This window comes from Lingula anatina, chromosome 1, assembly GCF_051362555.1.
Source record: "Lingula anatina isolate TDL-2025a chromosome 1, LinAna3.0, whole genome shotgun sequence".
NCBI classification, from domain to species: Eukaryota; Metazoa; Brachiopoda; class Lingulata; order Lingulida; family Lingulidae; genus Lingula; species Lingula anatina.
Window position 1 is genome coordinate 26266437 of NC_141767.1, and position 23529 is coordinate 26289965.

The 23529-nt window shown below is 33.5% G+C and overlaps 2 protein-coding genes and 2 long non-coding RNA genes across 4 annotated transcripts; 2 read left to right on the plus strand and 2 right to left on the minus strand.

Moving 5' to 3' along the window:
- Positions 1–314: 314 nt before the first annotated feature.
- Positions 315–12220, minus strand: LOC106159756 (dolichol kinase). The gene is made up of 13 exons (XM_087002942.1): positions 12061–12220; positions 11621–11774; positions 5550–5652; positions 4987–5066; positions 4181–4393; positions 3714–3889; positions 3379–3423; positions 2961–3146; positions 2536–2760; positions 2101–2263; positions 1720–1818; positions 1265–1342; positions 315–973 (listed from the first exon to the last, which is right to left on the minus strand). Exons 2-13 carry the CDS (start codon positions 11715–11717, stop codon positions 807–809), a joined length of 1632 nt encoding a protein of 543 aa, XP_086859068.1. The 5' UTR covers positions 11718–11774; positions 12061–12220; the 3' UTR covers positions 315–806.
- Positions 6200–9512, plus strand: LOC147764168 (uncharacterized). The gene is made up of 3 exons (XR_015332255.1): positions 6200–6718; positions 7619–7748; positions 8457–9512. It is a non-coding gene; the product is annotated as an uncharacterized LOC147764168 (long non-coding RNA).
- On the minus strand, positions 9577–11401 carry LOC147764169 (uncharacterized). The gene is made up of 3 exons (XR_015332254.1): positions 11070–11401; positions 10577–10632; positions 9577–10082 (listed from the first exon to the last, which is right to left on the minus strand). It is a non-coding gene; the product is annotated as an uncharacterized LOC147764169 (long non-coding RNA).
- A 99-nt stretch (positions 12221–12319) lies between the features above and the next one.
- Positions 12320–21208, plus strand: LOC106167145 (uncharacterized). Its single transcript, XM_013545855.2, has 7 exons — positions 12320–12476; positions 13097–13170; positions 14445–14536; positions 15189–15294; positions 15720–15824; positions 16231–16433; positions 16621–21208. The coding sequence occupies exons 1-7, from the start codon at positions 12433–12435 to the stop codon at positions 16831–16833; spliced, it is 837 nt and encodes a 278-aa protein (XP_013401309.2). The 5' UTR covers positions 12320–12432; the 3' UTR covers positions 16834–21208.
- The last annotated feature ends 2321 nt before the right edge of the window (positions 21209–23529 follow it).

Here is a 23529-nt window from a genome sequence, read left to right on the forward strand (position 1 = left end):
AATAACAGTAAAAAATAAAACAAATAAAAAAATAAATCTGCTGTAAAATTTGAATTGTAACTTATTATGCAGCAGAAACAATTATATTAATAAGTATAATTACCTATAAACAACAGAGCAGGACAACAAATGAGATCACATCAATTAAATAAATACTTTGGGGTTTGCATTTAAATGTTAAGTTCTGATTAGTTTTCTCCAAAAAACAACTGGCTGTAATAAATTGTGTGGTTGGCCCTAAGAGACATATTTCTGATGCAAAGTCCTAAACAATATAACAGACAATGTAGTAAAAAAAATCTTGTCATAAACAATTCTCAGGAATCTATATAATTGTTTATTATAAACAATAACACTAGCATAACAACATACTGAACCTAGAGTAATTCCCTTGTAAAAGGGGTGAACTCTGTGACCCCAAATGTACCTTTTATTCTAACCTCCAAAAGTTTTTTACATTTAGACTGTGTAACAGTTATGCCATCTGAAGAACTGAAATAATTACACACTCCCCTGATTTTTCCTCTAAACTATGTCCTCATATGCAAAGATTTCACAATGACATCCTTCACACCAGAAATTACTATTTTTCCATCAAGAAATGACCAGTTCCATTATAATTGGTTTTAATGAAGTAACTTCCAATCACTTTATACTGCAAAAAAAAATAATAATTAAATAAATAAATAAATAAAAATAAAAAAAATTTAAAAAAGCACCATCTTGCATAACTCCTGCTTGAGAACCCCATCATATGTAGCAGACATTCTTTTGTGAAATTTGAAAATGCTTTGTAAGGCATACTGTTAACCAGCCATCACTGCATACATGAATAAAGGCAAGACAAGGTTGTCTATCTGTGTTGTCCAGGCCTCTAATAGAGAAGTTAACGCAATTCCAATTACAATCTTGTTCAGAACCAGGCTGTCAATTAAATGGCCATGACCAGATGGGGTCAAATTTGGATCAACACCTGAAACAGGAAAAAAAATGATAAGAACATTAATTTTTAATATCATAAAGCATGTGTGAAACTAGAGGTGGACAAGATGGGTTGGGGGTAAAACTATGAGTACGGCTCATGCTGATGGTACACAAAATTAAACGGTACACTTACACTCATGTTAATTCCCATTACAAGATTCTTTTCATTCAAATGATCAAAATCAACCAGTTTTAGTTTTTGTAAGCTGTTAGAATGTTAAGTAGTCACTGATAACAATGTCAATGCATATTTGGTAAGAAAACAAAATGCTCAACTTACCAAAATACATGAGAAGTGCTATTGCTGCAATTTGGGCTACAAAAGCTGCTGCTGTGCCCTCAACACTTTTTTCTGAGCCTACTCAAGTAAAACATGAATCAAAACGTAAACAGAACATAATAAAATCAATGTATAAATGGCAATCAGGATTTTACATAAATATAATCATTCAGTTTAAATATTTAAATTGATAGATTAAGATAAATAAAAGGTCCTGTAAACTGTTGGCAGACAAAAGTGTTTTAAACAAAAGGTAATAAATTATTCACAATCCACAAGAAAATTTTATCTAGAGTAATTTGATAAGGGTTACTGCTGTAAAATGAAGAGATCTAAATAAATCAAAACAAAAATGAGCTATTGCTGTAACTAATAACTTAAGGTATTTACTATTTAATATTGGATGAAAAATAAATAAATAAATAAATAAATAAATAAATAAATCATATATATACCTGCCCACTTAGTTTTACCAAAAGCTGTTCCAAAAACTGATGCTACCATGTCTCCAATTCCAAGTGACAAGACTCCGCTATACAGGGGAAGGTGGTTAGCTGCAAGACATATTTTTAAGACAAATAACTCTAGCACAACAGTTCATACAGCACTAACTAACTAATTAACTAACTCTAGCACTAACAATTTATCCTTTAAATATTACCATACACCTTTCCATTAAAAAAAGTAAAAATAAATTGCCATTGTGATTAAAATGAACTTGTATTTACAAACAAACAAACAAAAATTATGTTTGGTACATTTTTTTTTTACAATCAGGAGGATCACTGTAAAACAGATTCAATTTTTACAGTACTGCATTGCAGGCATCAACTTACCAAAGTTTAAATCATAAGGAGATATCCATAATGACAGGGAACAGCCTACTAATAAGTAGATATGAGTGAGAATTATCTGCCCTCCGTCTCTTTCATCCAAGAATACTTGTAGAAAAATATTCAGTATTTCACCAAATGGATATACACATAGAGTTCGTATTGACTAAAAGAGAATACATAGACTAAATCAGAACTGCAACTTCATTTGGAATTTTAACATTTTTTCATACCTATAAGCAATGATTTTTAGGCCCTGGTTCTATGCAAACTATATAAAGTTACTTATATTAATTGTCAAAAAAAATTAATAAAAATGTATTACATTCCTTCCCCATATTTAAACAGATTAAGTACTATGGATATGTTTCCCAAAAGTTGAATAGTAATGCAACGCACATGGACTTCACAGTAAGTATATCATATAGCTGTACATACCTCTAATAATACAAATACACAGAAAGCCCCAATGCTGGCCAGGTATAAAAATTCAGGGTCCCATAACAGCCCAGGTAGATAAACACATACTGCTATGATATGAAAATATTTCCTAACCACTGTAGTGGATGTTTTCTTTTCATCACTCTTTTGACAGTTATTCTGGTATATCACAATTAGGACTGCTATCCCTGACATGACTAGCCAGTAAGCAAACAGGAATCTCTGGAAAATAGAATTAGATACTATAATGACGATTTCATATCAATGTGTGCTCTTTAACTTACTGATAATACTTCATTTAAATAACAATCAGCCCAATATGAGATTTCTCCTTGTTCTTTTTTCTTTAAAGTTTGTGAATCATCTTAATTTCAATTTAATTTCCACTCAATATTTCAAAAATTTGTGAATACACTCTATACCTTAAGTGAGCTGTAAAAAATGTACTGGTAGAGCCACATGAATAGATTGTCTTGAAGCACCAAATATAGTCCAGTGACTGCCCCTATGCTGACTAACAATAGCGTGAAATAAAACCCTCTGGTAGTTTGTAGGACAGGAAATAATCTGAGCAACAGGACTAAAACTCCCACTGACATAACAGCAACCTAAGGAACAATTAATAATTTAAGAGTCTCAGGTATTTGTTATTACTGTAGTTAAGTATAAAATAATTATACTTTTAAGGAGAAACTTATTGTTTTCTAGTAATAAAAAAAACTGTCACTCATATGTATTTATCACTTAATAAAATTTCAATTAGAACTAATAATGAAAAACCCATTAAATGATAAGTACAGTATCCAGATAAGTAAAGACAAGTACAATGTCAACACATACCATAGTTATAGTGGACACATTCTGGTCATTAGCTACGTTAAGATTCTGAAATTCAATTGTAATGACATCAAAGCAAAATTGATTTCACATGTTCATAGCAAAGAAATACATTTTCCATCAGATGTTCTTGGAACCCAAGATTGTACCTTCACTTTAGGATTGTGTACCAGCCACGATTTTATATTGGTTTGTAAACTGAACTACAAATATTCTATAAAGTGCATGGTGCCAAAGAGTACACAGAAACACGAAAAAAGAACCTAATTTTAAACAGTAAAGTATTATGATTGTCATCCTCATCAAAAGTTATACATTACAATATCATAAGTTCTTACCATATAAACAATTTTCAGGAACACCTTGTTGACAAACAGCACTAGTGACTGGGCCACTATTGTTGCTTCTCCAAAGGTAAAACTCTTGGGTAAACATTTTGGGAGTTTCAATAGCAGAAAGGTGTAAAGGATGGGGCCAAGAATTCCTATACTAAGAAGAATAACACCAAACTTCCCTGAAATGGAAGTAAAACAATGCTGAAAAGACACTTTGAATTCCCTACTACAACCTGGGACATATGATGAAACATTATTTTTCAAAATATACTTTCTATCATAATTTGTTAATACTTTTTCTCATATTAAATTTTTTTAAAGTCATCCATACATCAAATAACAAACATAAAAATAATAACAAGACATATGTATTTTATAATAATAACAAATGAAAATACCAATATTTTGACTCAACATTAATTTTTTATATCTGAAATAACATTCTTCAAATGTCCCTCAACTGTGTGTACCTTTGAACAAAAAATATGGCACAGCTGTCCCTACAATACTGGCTAAGCACACCCCAGGGATCAAGTCCTTCCAGATTCTTTCCAGGTGTACATTGTCTGTTTTTGTTTTTGACAGTGACAGTTTTCTCACTTTATCACAAAGTATGTGAATGGTTAATATGCTGCATATTAAAAATGATATGTTGAGACTAAGTCCCACTGCTGCATCCAGTCCTAAAAAACAAACAAGGACAGTTTATATAAAAGTAAAGTTTGGTACTCATTGACCCTCTCTCAAAACTGAAAAGATTATGATGATACAACTCATCCTGCCTATGGGCTTCTTTAATTCCTTCCAACCAACAGTAGGCTTTCAACATTTGACAAATGCAAGAGATTTTTAAAAACCTTTTACCCTACAGCTATAATATCCATTGATGATTGTAAATCATAGTATTTTAGTTTTGAACATTTTCTTTAAGCCAGACTTAATTCTGTGTCTTTTATACCTGAAACCTTAATGTCATTACTATTTTAAATGTACTTTACAATAGCTGAACAAATTTTATCAACAATATGAATTAAAATAAAAGGTTAAGTGCTAAACACATTGAACTAAACACACAAACATACAATTTTCTTGCTTCATGCACTCAGTTAAGTTAAAATAAACCATGGTTATATTTGAAATCAAAGAAAATCATAGTTTCTCCCAAATGTAAATTTTTCCTTTTGGTATTCAGTTTCAAAAGCATAATCTGTTTGACCTTTGGAAAAGATTAGTCTCATAAACACACCTTTGCATGTAATAACAACCATTAGCTTACCTCCCCTCAGGTTATATTCAGGAAGAACTGTAGCAAGAGGCAGAAGTATGCAACACCACACTCCCATCCCAGCATACTCCCTAAAATATCAAAATTTTTTGGATATCAGTTGTACCAATAATTCAAGTACATGAATATGCTCTAGTCTGATGACTGCCAGCTCAGGCCTAACCAACTACCAGACTCGGCACCGAATGATCCCGAATTTAGCCACTACTTTCCAACCATGCTGGGAATCGTCACTATCAAGTACTAGGCAAGAGCGGTGTAGCAATTGATACACACCTTGAAAACAGGTATTGTGGACCGATCTACTGGTGAATTCAGAATCATTTGGTGCCGAGTCTGGTAGTTGGGTGAGCCTGCAGCTTCAGCTTGTTTTTCAAGGACTAAGACAGGCTCATCTGTGCATTATTGTTTTCCATAAAACTTCAATGATTGATGTCATATCTGTCATGACAATTTTGATGATGGCTTGTGTTCACATTTTATTTCACAGAGAATTCACAGGTAAGTTTAAAACGCATTTTAAATCAATATCCACAAATGACAGCATATGATACCTTAACTCCCAACCAGTTAGTTTCTGCATCATTGGCACCATGCGATGAAATTCAATTTTCTTGTTAAGTTTGTAGCCACAAACAATACAAACAAGAGCCATTCCTGAAAACATTAATGTCAACATTATTTTTATATTGGCCATCTACCAATAAAAAGTATAGGATTCCATTTAATTTCAGTTGAAAATATTTAAAATTCATAATTACAGCCTATTTTCATCCTGATTAGTAAGACATTTAAAAGAATTTGCATTGTTTGAAAAGTTTAAATTTTCTTTTCTTAATATCTTTGCAGAGATACCAAAGACTTAATTCATGCTATATGCATGAATATGTTGAAATTGCTATATGTGCAAACATTTGGGCCTTTTTCCAACTAAAAAGATAATAAAAACAATTCCCATGTGCGCATTTAATTGGCCTATGCTAAGCTTTGGAATAATAAAGCCTTTTTTTACATTGTGCAATATACTTATCTATGATGCAGATTTTTGATCAGTCCTTAAACTTAATATATAATTATGGTATGGTTTTGGTCCCTTTCATAAGTTCAATTCAAAGTGTCTGGATTAATTAAATTTGATCAGGTTGGAACTGGCCACACCGAGTGTAAGGACACCATTGAGAGGACTCTGATATGTTATATCCAGGTTATTAAAAGGACACAAAAGAGGATTTTCGCGCCAAAATTGATTTATCCTGATTTATCCCGAGGTTAACACTACTTTTCCGCGATTTACCAACCTTTAATCTATCATTCCCGGCACTCGCCATCGCTCTGTAACATTTTTGGAAAATACAATAAAAAGAAAACCTCCGCTTAAGCGGAGGTTTACCAACAACCACCTCCAATTTCATAATTGAGCTCTCTAGACTTCCGGATCTCGCGAGATTCTCGTATTGCGACCTAGTTAAAACCAGTTCAAGCTGCCGGGAAAGGACAACGTGAAACAGGAGGCTCAGTTATGCTGGGAGTCCTTCGAAGAAGCGAAGACAGATAACAAAAAGAAAAAAGAAACAGCCTTTACAAAAAACATGCGTAAAACAGTGTATCAGCAAATGTACGACAGGCAAGCAATAAACACCGGCGAGGAAGAAGGCAGATGAAAACCTGCTTGGGTGGCCATGGATACGAAGAATGGCCTGGCCGCGAAGTATTTACTGGATTTGTGAGTACCATTTACAATAATCTTTGAGATAAGACACCAGTGAAAATATTTATAAGCACAGATATTTATGTTTATTTACGTGTGTTCGTTGTATATCTTAACGATTGTCAGGCTCGTCTGTCAAAATATGCCATGAAATTGTAACTAATATGAGTGGTATCGATGACAGAAATTGCAAGTTGTGTTGCTCATATGTCGACTCTGACAGGGTTTGGGTTAGTTTATAGAGCAAAGAAAGTTAAAATAAAAACGGACATGGTGGGAGATACTAGTCTCATTACATATACATTACAATGACCAGGGCGAATTTTTGACTTACCGAGGGCACATTTCTTGTGCCTCTAACATCTAGGCATACCACAGTAATTAAGACATATGACAAAGATGCTATTTCTTTAGCCATCTAAATCCCAAAATGAATGTGCAGAAGCTGTTATTGTATCTAAGTTTAACCCAATGTTAAATGGCATGTCAACTATAAGTGAAAATAAATAGTAGTATTTTGATTTTATATTTTAAAGACAATTTGTCTCCTTTTTACATTAAAAATAAATAAATCAGAAAGGGGATATTACATGTTTATGTTTGGTACATCACTCTAATGTATTAAATAGTCCAGAGTAATAATTTAGATCATACAATTTTAACTTCCAACCAGTATTTCGGAGATTAAACCAATATGAAGTGATCAAGAAACTTCAAAATTAAGTTGTAGTTAATACTAGTGCAGTTGAAGATGACAGTCTAGATAATTTAAGGTGATCATATTGAGAAAAACGGCATTTATACTTATTTCAGTTGAGTTATATACTTATTTCAGTTATGTTTTTACATAATTTTTCTCAAACTCGATTATCTTATTTAATGTACTGTTGCTTTTTTTTTTTTTTTTGGTTGCAGTATCAAGTTAACTTTTTCCTATGGTATGCCTGAACTGGAAGAAGTGCAGATGGAAGAGGAGGAAGATGCTGAAGAAGAGGGAATTAAAGGATCCTGATGATCCAAAATGGGACTAAAACATGTCTTTAGAGTAAGCAGAATTTTAATAAGCTGATATTCACTCCTCATATATTAGGCATATAGGTGCATGATTTCTCTTTTATCAATTTTTTTTTCCAAATTGGCGACACATAATGTAAACATAATGCAAGACTCTATTTCCTCCATCAACTGAAACGAGCTAAGCTTTACCAAAGTATTGTGCACTCAATTCTAGAATATGCCTGCCCTGTGTGGCATCCAGGACTAACTATAGAGCAATGCAAACTCTAAGAGACTGACCAAACTCGTGCTTTGAAGATTATTTTCCCTGACCTATACTATGATGAAACCCTGAACCTGGCATATGTGTACTTTAGATAAACGAAGAGATCTGTGCAAAACTTTCTTTTACAAAATAACTGAATCCTCTGACAAACTGAATCACATCTTTATTGATCAATCCAATCGTCTCTTAAGATCAAACAATAGTACCAAAGTGCCACAATTTAAGACCGACAGATTCTGATGCTCTTTTATTCCGTATGCACTTTTAAATTTCCAATAGTATTATGTTGTCTTTTATCCTAAGTACAATAATTTTAAAGTTCAATTAGCAGTCTTTTAACTCAGTTTTATTCAAGCAAATATTCACTTTATTTTCATTATAATTTTCTTAACACTATGTACAACTTCAACCCACTGGGTTGCAATCTTAATAAATTATTATTATTATTATTATTTTGATTTGCTTTTTTAGACATAAAGGTTATGAGCAACTGTCAGTATGATGTCCTGAAGAAGAGTTTTTTACATGGAAGAGGAACTCCATGGCTCTCCACCAAAAAAAGATGAACTTTTCTTGAGGGTCCAAAGCGGGGACGAGTTGGATAGTGAGAGACTTTTCCTGACTTTCGAGTGCTGCTTACAGGATATATTCAGTGAACTCATCTTGCCAATGTGACAAAGCATAATCTGCTGACTTCAAACCATCTAGCACTTACATGTATGCTATAATGCAGACAGATTGGAAATCAAGGTGGTCTTTCCTCCCAAACCTAAGTCATATGCCTGATATTGAGAATGAACCATTTTGGTCCAGCATTTACTTCTTAAGTCTAAATGACATCAAATGTATTATGGAATATGGTACTGGTGGCATATTGTGATTTCAACTTGATTTTAAACCAGTGTGTTGTTAGATTTTGTAAGATCACCAGTTGCAGTTTTGTGACTTTGTTACAGCATAAAATTCTGTATTTGGCAAATGACTGCATGTCATTTCTTTTAAGACCTACAAAAATGGTTTGAGTGAACACTTGTGCCTGTATTCAATTCTCCACTCAGCCATTATTTAGAATTCATGCAGGGAAGCTATGCCTGTATTTTTTAAAGAAATATTTATACCTTTCTATTTATAGAATATCTTACTGATGAAACAATTTATGTTTGTGTAAGTTGGGTTGGTCCTTTCTTATGACACATCCCTTTGCATGGAGACGGCTCACATGAGTCAATACACTGACAGAGAGGGGGATAATTTGTTGATCTGCAATCCTCATGGGTCTGCATGTACATCAGACTCTTAACATGATAGCCTGGCTATTAATAAGTCTCTCTCAAAAATGTTATCATACTATAATGTGTACTGCACAATGTGAAAGTTTGTGAATGCTTGAATAGAAGGCTTATTTATGAAGATGGCATTAATGAGTATGAAAATAATTATGCATTCTAGCTTACAGAATCTGTGTATGTCTTATTCATTACATGTGACAGGTAATAATAAAGATGATTTGGCCAAATTCCAAACTTATGTAGCAAACTTTGTTTATTCTTGTATTTTTGCCAATAATAAATAAAAATATAAATAAAAGATGTTTCAATATTTAAACTTTTATTTCATTCATAATCTCTACCCAGTTAATGCTTCATTGATACTGCAGCTTATGCTTTGTACATAACAATTTGTTAATTAATAATAACAGTTGGATAGTACATGTTAATTTACTAAAGGGCTAGTTCTTAGAAAAACATGTTCGACATTAAAATATATTCTAAAAAAGTTTTCAAGTATTGCATTAGAATTGAATCTTTGGATGTACTTGACAAAATTATAAAATTATTGAAGAGTTGACAATGCACAGAAAATAAAAGCCTTGAGGCTGTCGCTGATCTCAGTCTTGTCACTTTAAATACATATACATGGGCATTATAATATAAAACTGTTCACTCGGTTTTGGTAAAAGGTGGTTGATCATGTGGTCATCGCTGCAAATTTTTGTAGCAGTCTTTTACACAACTTGTCACACCGACATTGAAGTGATGCAGTATTGTAAGATTGGAGTGCTTCCTGGTATGAGTTTTCCAGACATAACTTGAGGCACTGTAATAGTAAAATTACATAAAATGGTTATAAAGAAAAAAATGTATTGATATTATCATAACAGCACTATTCTTTAACAAAAATCAACAAATTAGAGGGCATGATCACTACATGATAACCAGCTTATTATAAAGAAGCAAGTCTGATTATGGCAAAAAAAAAAAAAAATTAAATTTAAATATCTGCAGCTGCATTAAATCATAAAGGCCACAAGAAGAAATAACATAATCACACATGGTTTCAAAGAACTGATGTAAAAAAATCACACTAATATTCCCCACTTGGAATTAGAATTTTGACTAGCTAATTTACTACAGTAAAGTGCTAAACCGTACCAAATGGCACTGTTCACCCTCTAAAATACCAAAGTTTTAAGCAGGCCCAGGACCCCACGCCAACTAGGGGGGGTCGGCTTTGCATCCGCGGACCCCCCCCCCCCCCTTTCAAATAATCCTGGATCCGCCCATGTTATACTGCTAAAATTATTAACATACCTGATCTCTTCACTCGTGCTTGAAGGGGTGTATCACCCAATTCCTCCTCTGAAAGGCTAAAAAATCATTCCTTATAATCATATTCATTGACAATATTATTAAATTTACAAATAAGCTAACGTAGTTACGTGCCGTACAAAGAACACCCTCTAACACCACTAGTACTCGAGTTACATTGTATATCTCATGGGATTCCCCTGCGAGAATATGGTGTGAGGTTAGTCTGTAAGTACTGGTAGATGACCACATTGAGCAGAAAAGGGTATTCCTCCTGCTTTACAGAACTATACACCTCAGGGGTAAAGTGCACTATCTCGCTTCATATAACTAGTAGTACGTACCCAGTGCGAGTGATTTGGCTGCGAGTGCGTTACCCGAGGAAACGTTAATTATTAGCAGTTATCTACGCTTTTTAACTTCCTCTGCCAGACATTTTGATTTCCATTGCCATCTTCCCATTTTAAAGTACTTTTGGTAAATATAACTCGCTTACCTGCAAAGATTCGGTGAGCAATTCCTCTTCTCCTTCACGTCCACGCTCACCTTCGAAACGACATGCTGTCTGCATTGTTTACATCTCGTATCGGAGTCGAGAAGCCGCGTTATTTCAAACTGTGTCAAGATGGCTGACGCCCGGGGTTCGAAAGTGGACGGTGAATATGATTCTTTTTTTCGATATTGATTAAGGCCATTTACCTGCCATTTTATGCTTTACCCATAGCAATTGTTCTCAGATAAGTTAAAAAAGAAGCAATCCATGCACTAAAAAGGCGTTTTTAATCCTATTTTTTGTCCCTTTAAGTTATCAATCTATCAAAATGTTGCAATGCAGATTTTGAGAAAACTATGCTGCACAATGTGAAAGAGCGCCTTTGTGAAGACTGCAGTTCTCCAGGCTTGTGGTTGATATTGACAAGGAGCTTGTTAAAACTCCCTGATATTGATAAAAACCAAAAATCGTGGAGATTATATCTTCAATTCTATAAACTGTATCAGATACTTATGTCTTCCTATAAAATATTGGGGAATTATCATGATACATACCATGTACAACAAGTAAGTAGACATCATAAGTATGTTTTTGAAAATGCTCTTTTAATGCAAAAAATATTGCACAGAAAAGAACAGCCTCCTCTCTCATAATGCCAAATTCTCCCCTCTCTGCAGGATCTTATGAATGGTTCATTTTTCAATTGCCCTATAAATGAGAAAGTGAATTATTTTACACATGAATAAGTTTTAACAAATACTATAATTTTATACTTAACAAGTTTAGTTCATGCATGATGCATTGTGTGTGGACAGTGCCACTGGGTGTGACTGAAATGCGCAATACACTGCAATATAGCGCAACACAGCGCAATACAGTCACACCGCAGTGCCACTTACTGTAGCGCAGTTTTCATCTGAGCCGAACCTAGAAAGGTCTTAAAATGAGTCAAAGATGAGTTTCGACTTTAACTAAACCGAATTAAGTGTTTTACCTTTGCAGTGTATGATTAACCTCTGAAAAAAAGCACCATCTTTTTCTTGCGTTACTCTCTACATTCTAGCAAGGAGTTCTGTAAAAAAGCTAAAGCTAAGACTGTCTGCCGGATGTGGAAATCGCAGTTACAGAGCGATACTGCACATGTAAAATAGTTTCTACGAAATTTAGAAACCTTATTTGAAGAAACTGTAAATTTTAGCATTATAATCTTAATTTATTATGATTTAAATCTATTATTTATGGTTATTTATCAATAATTCAACCGATAATTCGGAAGGTGTAACTGAAATTGCGAAAATATCATAACTCTGTCTTTGTTTTTGCTGGGTACGAAGAGCAGCCGACACACAGCGGTAGGACGGCAATTATGGCAGACTATCATCCAAACACACTTCCTGCAAAGAGAGATAGGTAGGTTTGACGGTATGTAAGTTCAGAGTAACCTTTTTAAACAAAAACTGATGAAAATGTTTACGACTCTTTCGGACCAATGAACCTTTGGACAATCGAGACGTACATCTGTAGACCTACCCTACTTCAGTTTAAAGAACCCATCAGTTAATTACATGTACATGAGGTACAGTAGTGTAGGGCCTTGCAGCTTGATAACGTTTTTATTCTATTAATTCCATTTATGCAGTAGTGCTACCACTGTTTTTAGTATTGAAAAGGGCTTGTATTCCACGACTTTTGTCCATGTCCACGTCCTTCAGTTTTATATCCAAAAATTATGTCAAAGATTATTTCAAATCTAATATTTTTACCCTGAAAATAGACAAAAAATTTCTGAAGCTGTGATGTGGAGAACACCCGTTTTGCACATTATTTTATTTTTTGTATTCAAGTGTAACGTTGTGGTAGCACATCAATTGTGTTTAATCAAAATTAAAAGTACTTTGACATACTATATTAAGTTAAAAGAACCTAGGTTAAAAGAATGTGTTAATATGCAGTATTTCAATTTCAAATTTCAAACAAATGATTATGGTATGAATATTTATATTCTATTTATTTATTTGTTTTTATTTTAGATATGATGGAGTGATCATCGATATAAACAAGCAAACATATGAAACTGAGGAGGACTTTGAAAAAAAATTAGTCAGTATGTACTGTACGGTAAAGCAAAAAAAAAAAAAAATGATTTGCAATAATAAATTAGGCCACACTTTTTTATTTTTATGGATGACATCCTGCGCGCGCACCGATTTTCGCCCGTTCTCCAAAAAAAAAAAAAAATCCAGCCCCCAACGAAGTCGGTTGTCGCAAAAGTCGTTATTGAATTTGCCAGGATATGAGCTTTCTGCGCATACGTATTATCTCCACATGGAAATGTGGCCGCTTTGCCGTCATATTTATCTCTAGGATTACTTTCAAATTACACAACAATAAAAGTCATAAAGAGAACGGGCGCCGTCGTTTTGGATTGGTATGCCATTGATATTGGGCATGGAGATATCACCTTTTTACAATTGTGCTAAAGACTGGCGGTGGCCAGCAATTATCGCCCGAAAAATTTCTGTGACATTCTGTACAAAGCAGCACATTTTTACCAGGTTTTCTGTAGCGAAAAAAGGGTCGACAAGGGCGTTGAGGTATTTGGTGGGCTGAAGGTCGGACAGGCCACCTGAAAGTTTGGCTGCTTCGTGTGAGTTGAAGTAGACAAAATGGCATCATCCGAAATGACCTTTAATAGATTTGATAGTATTAAGCATATCTTTGCATCATTTTTTAAACATTTCTGTGAAGTGTTCAAAATGCTTTAATATTCTGAGAATACAAATAAAGACACACTGTTTGATTGATATTTGTTTTATTGATTGCTATACCAACTAAATGCATGAAATAACCTTAAATAGATTTGGTAATATGAAGTATACACATGTATCTATTCATGACTTTTTTTTTTTACATTTCTACATAGTATTCACAATGCTTTAATATTTTGAGAGCATGGATAAAGACATATTGTTAGTTTGATACGTGTTTCTGTGGTAAAATTTGTGTTTCCAGCTGTGTACTGACAGCATTCCTTTACTTAAGAATTTTTTTTTTTTTTTGGACTGTTTTTTTTTTTTTTTTTGCCCTCTCGCACCGATTTTCGGGTACACAGAGGATGTCATCCATAAAAATAAAAAAGTGTGGCCTTACTAGTATAACCCTCTTGCTTATGTTTTAATTGACAGACACAGTATGTCGGGAGACTTGTTTTACTTTGCTGAATGTTCATAACTTCACTGATAGCATTTGGAATTAGCATTCTTGCAAAGGAATGTTTATAGAAATGCCTGATTTACTTACAGATATTTCACATAAGATGATGTTATATAAGTATGCTATTGAAAAATATTAATGAATGTGAACTGATTTTTTGGTCAGATTCTTTGTGTAGTTGGTCAAAGGAGGCTGTTCGGGGTGTGTGGGTGAAAATACCCCTAGATATGGCAACACTGGTGCCAATATGTGCAAAGGTAAGAGCATAAACTTACATTACATTATATATGATTTATGAACCTCTACAGTTCATGCATTATTTTGCACTCTGTATTATAATTGCTAAAGAATTTTGAGAGATAATAACAATCAGTTTGTTTCAAGTTGGCAGAGTGAGGCTCATTTTCAGAGGGGCTGGGTGGGTGGAGGGTTTGAATTGTACATATGAGTACCTTTGAGTTGGAACACACCTAAAACAACCCACTATGTGACCAGTGAAAATGCAGCATAAGAAATATAGACCAGATCTTGTCTTGTCTTATATCTTGATTGTCTTATTTTTTTGGCTGGATATTTTCCCCTTTTCACTTCTGAAAAATTAGAATGAATCCCACAGGTTGAGGGGTTATTGTCCCAGATGTGTTTGTAAATACTGTTGAAATATTTACTCTTCAGTTAATTTCAAGATGTATGTCATATTACTGACCTGTTTTTATGCATATAAGTTGTTAAATGCCATGCATTCCGTACTCATGGAAAACCAAAATTGACTACTTATAAAATTTCTTAGTGTGTGTCTTTACTCTAGCTTCCTCTTTCCACTTTGCATAGCATTTACTGGTGCTCAAATTGAACATAATCTCCTGTGTATTCCAGTTTTTTGTAAATTATTGATTTTATTTTTTGTAGCATAAATTTGTGTACAACCATGCTAAACCTTCTTATGTCATGATGACTAGGTGGCTACCTCAAGATGAAGAAAACTGCATTCCACCATATGCAAACCAGTATTTAGGTAATGCAAAGTTTTACCAAATAAAATGCCTTTGTTCTTGTATGTATGTCTTGATTTTTCTTTTGCAGAAAAAATTCTTATGTAAATTGTTTATGCAAAACAGCCTTTTTTCTATAGTAAAAAGGAAAGTAAATTATAGAATAATTACCAAATTGTATATCTCATGTTTACCATGCTTGAACCCCATTGACTGAAGTAGAGACCATTAACTATAAGATTTTGGCTGTAGTAATTTGGATGAAAGGAAAAGGTGAAATTACATTTGGCATCAATGTTTCATAAGAATAGGCAAAATTTGATGTTTTGTGTCATTAATGAGAACCAATTCTTTTAAATTAAATATTGATTTTATTAAAAATTTTGATATACCTCAGTACTGTTATTTATGTGGCACAATATTTTCAGTTTCATCTACTTTCAAACAGGTTGTGCTGGGTTTGTTGTAAACTCTGAAAAGAAATTACTGGTAATACAGGAAAAGTACCATGTTCAAAAAACGTGGAAGTTACCTGGTGGAATGGCTGATACAGGTATGGGCGCATATAGCATACAGATTTGGTTAGTACTAAGAATTGAAGTTACATTGTGTTCATATCTATGTGGTATTTTATGACCCTGAACAATTTTATTGTGCTTGATGTGATATTAAAATACCAACCATTCTAGATTAAATCATCAACAATGTTAGAAAGATATTTCTTTTCCAAAACAATGAATATATGTTTGTCTGAAGACAAGACTTAAAATATATGCTAAAAGCTTTTTTATCCTACATGTTTTTTAAAGGAGTTGCAAAATAAGCATCTAAATTGGCCACTGACTGAAACCTTATTTAAAAGATGAAATATTCAAAATTTGCCTGTGAAATTTTATGAAAAAAGCATATATGTGTGTTCCATAGATGTCATAAAATTAAACATTCCATGCACCTACTAGGTGAAGACATTGGTGAAGCAGCAGAGAGGGAAGTGTTTGAAGAAACTGGGGTACGCTGTAAATTTCAGTCAATAATTTGTTTCCGACATCAACACAAGTTTCGTCATGGATTGGATGACTTCTACTTTATCTGCCTAATGGTGCCTTTGTCAAAGGAAATAACCAAGTGTGACAGGGAAATTTCTGCCTGCTGTTGGATGGATGTAAGTGGCACAGCTTTGCAGTATTTTTTTGCACATTTAAGAGGTGAGAAATGTAAACATAAACTAGAATGGAGTACAGATTTGAAATTTGGAGTTTACAGGTTTCAACATTTGTAGAGGAGAGAAAATGGTGTATGCTTTAGTCAGGATAATATTACCTGTTTATGATTTGTTTTGGCATTTCCAGTTAGATGAATATATCAACCATCCAGATGTAAGCCATACCAACAAAAGGTTTGCCCAATGCTACCTAGATATGATAGACAGGAAAGAAAAGCTATCAATACAACCAACTGTTGTTCCACATTTCTCAGGAACCAAGAATGACTTGCTTTATAGTATGCTACCGTTTCCTGACACTAGTAGTAGCAGTAGTAGTAGCCAAGAACAAAAACAGTGAAGAAAAGAGGCGAATGGAGAGGTACAGACCAACTTATAAGTGTATGTTGATGTACCACCAGCCATTTCCATGTATTTAAAGACATTTTATGAAGGCATGTATTCAGAAAAGCTTATTGAAGCATATTCCCATTGAAATAATATCTTAATTTAGGCCAAGTCATATTAGCACAACTGCATTGTATTTCAAACATATTTCCTTGCTCCAAAATTACTCGGATGTCATTTTTATCACAAATAACTTTGTGTTCCACTTTCCTGGTATCAAGTCAGCTGTGTGATTGGGAAGATGTTGCACTGCAGTAGGAAAGTATATCCAAACTGATGAGAAAAGCAGCTGTTTGTATTCAGATCATTTAGAAAAAGAAAATTTGGTGACTTCTTGGCTTCTCTCTCCTCAAGGTCTTATTCATTGGCACTTCCAACACCTTCCCTAAACAAAAGCAGTGTTGACATTTTTCTTAGTCATTCATTTATCATTTATTTTATTTTCTTGTCACTGTATTTCTGTGCATGTCACCTTTTGTTTGAGGGGTCCTTGGATTGCTTCTTGACCAAATGAGACTGATACCCTCTTCAGCGAGGTTATACATTTTGCTGTGGCATCTTGTTTAGCATGTAACCAACCCCTGCTCTGAAGTAACATGCTCATCCTCAAGTCTCTCCAAGAAATAAAATGCAAATGAAAATTTAATCTTTATATTATGCTCAAAAATGGGAAATTACATCTGTAAGAGTTATTCCATGGTTTATGGTAACTGTCAGTCAATTTACTAAATAAACCATCAAAACAAAGTTTATAGATAATGTTCGGCCTACTCATGCTTCAACAACACACAGAAAACTGAACTTTCTAGTCAGTGATGATGAGACAACATAATTGTTGAGTGGGGACTTTTCTGTTATTTTTAAAAACACTGACTTATTTTTAATCAGGACTGGTGGTCTGCATCTCTTGCTCTGTGGTATTTGACTGATGGTAACTTGGCTTCCGTTGGGAGGACTGCTTGACTGGAGTTCAGCATTCGGTGGAGGTTCGCCATTATGGTCTTTTTTCTTTTAGAACTACCAGTAGATGGGGCATTTGTAGGTGTTGACTCTGCCATATGCTGTTACTCCATGTTTACTCCGTGAAGGCTAAAAGGGAATACATGTCTCTCAGAAGAGAGTTTTTAATATAACAACCACGTCTAAAAAACTGTATTTATCTGTCACCTCATTCATTTATTCTGAATATTGTGTCACAAGCATTCACTTGAAGATTTTAGCATCTTTTACATAAAAATCATTTTCTAATCAGTGTATATAATGTACTGGCAAGGATATGGACTTGTATACATTCATACCCATATTAATTGTCTTGTTTTAAGCAGTGCCTTCCCTGTTAAAAAGGAGTTACATGGGTTGGGATTACAATCAGGCAGCCAAGTAATTATCATTATAAAACATACTCTTAAGTAACATTTTAAGGTGACATTATACATTATGCAATTTTATGCATATTTATGTGAATTATGAGTTTAGATTTTTTTTTTTTTTTGACAATTTCTATATTTTAAAGATATATTATACAATTAGTGACTTTGACTGAGGCCATTATGTTGTTTTGCTGACCTCAGAAAAGTGATATGGACCAAGGTGCTTTCCTGGAAAGTACTCAGCATGATGATGTGTTGCTATTTTGAGGAACTTGACAAACCAGGTCACAGGACATTTCATAATGTCTGAAAAGTAAACCAATACAATATAAGGTGAATGCCAATTATAATATTATATAATGATGTATAATAATTTTAAAAAGCAATACAGTGAAAAGATATTTGAAGTTGTGATTCTAATATTAAAGCATTAAATATATTTACTTGTAACATTTTACATGGTGAATGAATAAAATAATTGCCTACATTGTATGCCTTGCATTCTTGATGTGTTACCCACATTTGTATGTTGGTGCTAAATGCTTAGACCCAGAAGTATTGCAAAATAGCCAAATATTCTTTCAAAGGAAGAAAATAAAGGGAAAATTTGTGTTATTTTCTGTATTCAAAGCATTGAAAGTTGTTTTCTGAAGATATGTATTTAAAATTTTTATTCCACAAGAAGCATTGGTATATGTTCAATTCAATATTTATATGGAAATTTATGTATGTATAATTATGGTGATCATCCATCATTACTACCCAGCACTGTAACAATGCAGGGAAGCAATGCTGGGGGAGGGAGGCATACTGATATGCGTAATGCCATGATTTTAGTAACAGGTAGTTATTATCAGGGAAGTAATGACGATCCCTTACCATTAGCAATGAAAAACTCAGGGAGTTAGTGAATACCTTTACATTGTACAGTAGTATCACTTGAGCAAAACCACTCACAGTGCATGTGATAGTTTTTTGAAATGCAATATTGAATGATACATATAACAATCATCTGACATGGATATTAAAATTTTGATTTGAAGAAACTGCTTCATGTCATGCTCTATGTTGAACTCTTTGTTAAACTGGGATATTTCAATTTCTGCACAAAGAGCAGTCATTTGTGTGGTACCTGGACTATGCACAATGTTCCATTCTTGCCTTCTAAGCAAGTCTGCACAATAAATTGCATACCTGCTGGTAGAGTTCACACTTTCAAGTCGTACGTGACTTCTATCATTGATGATGAGAATTTTAAAACGTTGACCAACTCTAAGAATTTTAAAAACCATCCACCTCTAAAATAGGCAGTCTTCTACTTGAATAGACCATCCAAAGGAGGACTGGATGGCTCACCTTTGATCAGAATGAAATTAACAAGGCAGCAAAGCTGTCAAATGTACAGACAAAAAACAGAAAATAAAGATGCAAAATAGGTCATTTTGTCAATTTTGATGCAATAATAAATAATGCTTATAATAGCACTGTCAGTCAACACTGAATTTTAATCATGCACAACAGGTAACATGGTCAATAACAGGAGTGGACCCAGAGATATTGCAAAATTTACCTGCATAATTATCACTGCTTCCTTATTATTAATCTAGCAGACTGGCTTAATCTTTGGGAGTTTACAGGGAAATATCAACAACTGTGCTTTATGTAATCTCATTTAATAACCTATTAATTAGGCAAATGACTTTATAACTCTGAACTTAGCTTAGTGATACCCAAGGGAAATTTACAGACTGACCCTCTCAAAGGTCTTTCAGGCCCATAAGTCACATCTGAAGAAAAGCACAAAGTAATAATGCACAAAATAGGATGCTGTCAATTCTGATGCAATAATATATTACGCTTAACTGCAAAGTCAACATCAAATTTAAATTATGCAAAACAGGTAATACCGATGAAAGTAAAAGCAGGCCCATGAGAGTTCAAGTTCATACTTAGAAAATGCCAGAATGAGAAAAATGAGAATTTCACAAAAAGTTGCATAATTCAATATAAAATGATAATCCAATAGAGCTGGTTTTCTTATTTAAGCTGTATGTCAATCCTAAGAATCATTCTTTTACGCTAAAAAAAATAATAAGTAACACAGTTTGCTTTTTATCATAACGTTTGTGATGACAGTGCACGAAGTTGGCTTTTTGTCAATTTTGATGCAATATTACATAATGATTAACTATGATTACCACCATTTATTTTCATTAATAACGTGGTCATTTAGAAAATTTGATTACCACTGGGCTTCATGACCATGGGAGTTCCAAATCCCACATTGAAAATGCCAATATATGAAAGAAAACAACTTCACAAACATGTACAACAGAAAAAGAAACCAATTAGATTGCTTTTCCAACACAGGCTGCATTTTAGAACTGTGTTTCTTTCCTGTAAGTTTTAGGAAGAGTAAGTAACATGGTTTTTCTTTAATGGTCACTATAAAAGCAGTGTCCAAAATAGAGGTTTCTTCATTTTCGTTGCAATATTACATAATGCATAATGACCATCAATTTTAATAATGAAATAAAATTATCATGGATATTCAGACTAGCAAAGGTCTTCAAACCCATGGAAGTTCAAAGTCACACCTTGAAAATGTCGATATGTGAAAAATTTAAGGATGAGTGCAGATAACCATTGGCAAAGTGCCCATCGTCAATTTTTTTAAATAATTTGCTATTATAAAGTTTATGCATATATTGGTTGTGTGAAAAAATATTATTTGGTTTGAGGCATCGTTTGAGGCATCGTATTTTTAATGAGTTATATGTGGGGGTGGAGGTAACCAGATTTACCTGTTGTATGGAGTCTAATATGAATCAGAGCAAGTTATTTCAGCATATATATTGCATAAATAATTTTTTCTAATGAAACTTGTCTTGTGGTGAAAAAAAGAGTTATATGTTAAATAATTGCGATGTGGCACAAGTAAATGGGAAAGTAATTGTTTTTTTTTTTTTTTTTTGTTTGTTTGTTTGTTTGTTTTTTATTAATCCTAGCGAAGAGAGGGAGGGGTGGTGTATTACAATATTTTCTCACAGAAACCATCACTGATTTCACTTAACTGTATAAAAGTCTTGTAACTAGAAAAACTTGTATCAGCGTATTTATTAATTTTATATAACTTTTCTCACAGACCAGCATTTGTTGGTATAAATAATTATATTGTTAACCAATACACATTTTGTACAAAGCCCTATAGAACAGTAAAAAATGCTAAAAGCAAAAGGCTGTTACAGTAACACAAAAAAATCATGTGTTAAAGCACTCTAAACACCTATTTGGAATGTTTCCATTAACCATACAATAAACAAGGTATAAATTGTACCAAAATAATGATAAGGTAAAAGTAAAAACTAAATGAAAATATAGTACTCATAATAACAGTAATGGCCAATAATCTGTATGACAATGAAAATAAATCACCTAAAAAGTACTTCATATATGATAATGTATGTGATAAAGAGCTTGTATAGAAAGCAATGCAAGAGTTATTTTATACAAAATATATAAATATGAGAATAAAAAATGTATAATAAACAATAGATAATTAATCAGATGTGCTGTCTGAAACACTTTCTGCCTCGCTAATACTCTCACCACTTGATGTTGGTAAATGCAAGAAGTTATAATGAGACTCTTTATAACTTCTTGGTAAATGTGAGGCATCCTACCTCCCCCCCCCCCCACACGCACACACACACAAACACACACGCGAAAGTTTTTTTAAACCATGCCAGTTCTGAACTGTGAATAGGGGAACTATGGGTCGCTGCATGCCATCTTCTTTCAAGCAAATCAAAGAAATGTTAAGATATTTAAGCAATTATAAATAGTAACTAAAACATTTTAATTTAAAAATCACACCAAGCATATTATCTTTTCGTTATCCTTTCTCCTTGCAAAATCAAAGCAACCAAAAAAACTGGACAACTCCACATAAATATTAATAGCAAAAATGTATTATCACTTTATCTTTATTGTCATCATCTGTGAAACAAGATATGAAATGAAAGTTTCTTCAAAGTGCATTGTGGATAAGTGTTCCAGTGTACGCGGACAAGGTCGTTCAATGACGGCCTGGGGCAGGTTAGTAAACTTCAAGTTGATATCATGTCAACAAGATGCAAGGACACTGTCAATCACAATTAGGGGAGAGGCATGCGTGGTTTCCCTTTAAAAACTATTATAGCCTAACATTGATTCTTCCCTCCGAAGTAAATGTGTGATTTTTTTCTTTTTAAACAAAAAAGTTAAGGTATGAAAACGCTGAATGTATTTCAAACGTAGGTGTATATACAATAACACAAATAATGAAATCTGTGTCTCACTCTCACACGACACCCCCGCGTCCAAACTGACAGGATGGTGGCGACAGCAACGCCCCCAGTCGACAATCTAAGATTGGAAGTCTATGAGCGATAGACTAATTAATGCCAAATTTCCGCATGACAACGATTTATAGACTCCCGGGAATTATTTTCCCTCAACGCTCTTTGTCGCGCTGGCGGTCAATGCAGCATTTATTTCAAAACAAGTTGACCGCAAATTAAGCACGATTTTGCACCTTCAGGTTCCGTGTCACGTTTTCATATCATGCATCTTTTATTTCTACAAGTATTCTCTGCCCAAAATGCGTAAAAAAAGAGAGTTATCTTACCAGGTTGTTTAGAAAACTTCTTTTTCCTCCGACTACACGTCTTCTCTCCCGTTCACCTCCAGGTTAAAATGACCACTCAGCTTCGCTTCTAACACCACTACACGTCACTTCTGGGCACAATCAGTCTTCTCCGATTCCCTTTAATAAACACACGTAGGAACTGCAAGTCTTCAAAATGGTTGAATACATGTAAGTTTAAATCAGTGAAAAGGGATCCAAAAAATATTTTTTCATTTTAATACTTATCATTCATCAGCTTTTGCATTTTCCATCTATTTTATCTCAGATGCTTATGATAAGTGTCTAAATCATCAATTAATTCTCGTAAAATATAAATAGTTTAAGTCATGAATAATCCTTAGATATACACCCAATGCATATTTTCAAAGATGCCAGTGTGTTATTGTGATGTTATACAAGTTGTTATTATTTTAACAAAAGTTAAAAGAAAATGATAAAAAAACACCAGACTAAGATATGGGTCCCGTGGCAATCTTCCTTCTACAATTTAAGTGTGAATTACTAGTAACTATGAAAACAGGAACTCACAAACAATATTACAATCACCATTTACCGAATCTGTATTAATTATTACTTTCAATCTTAAAAC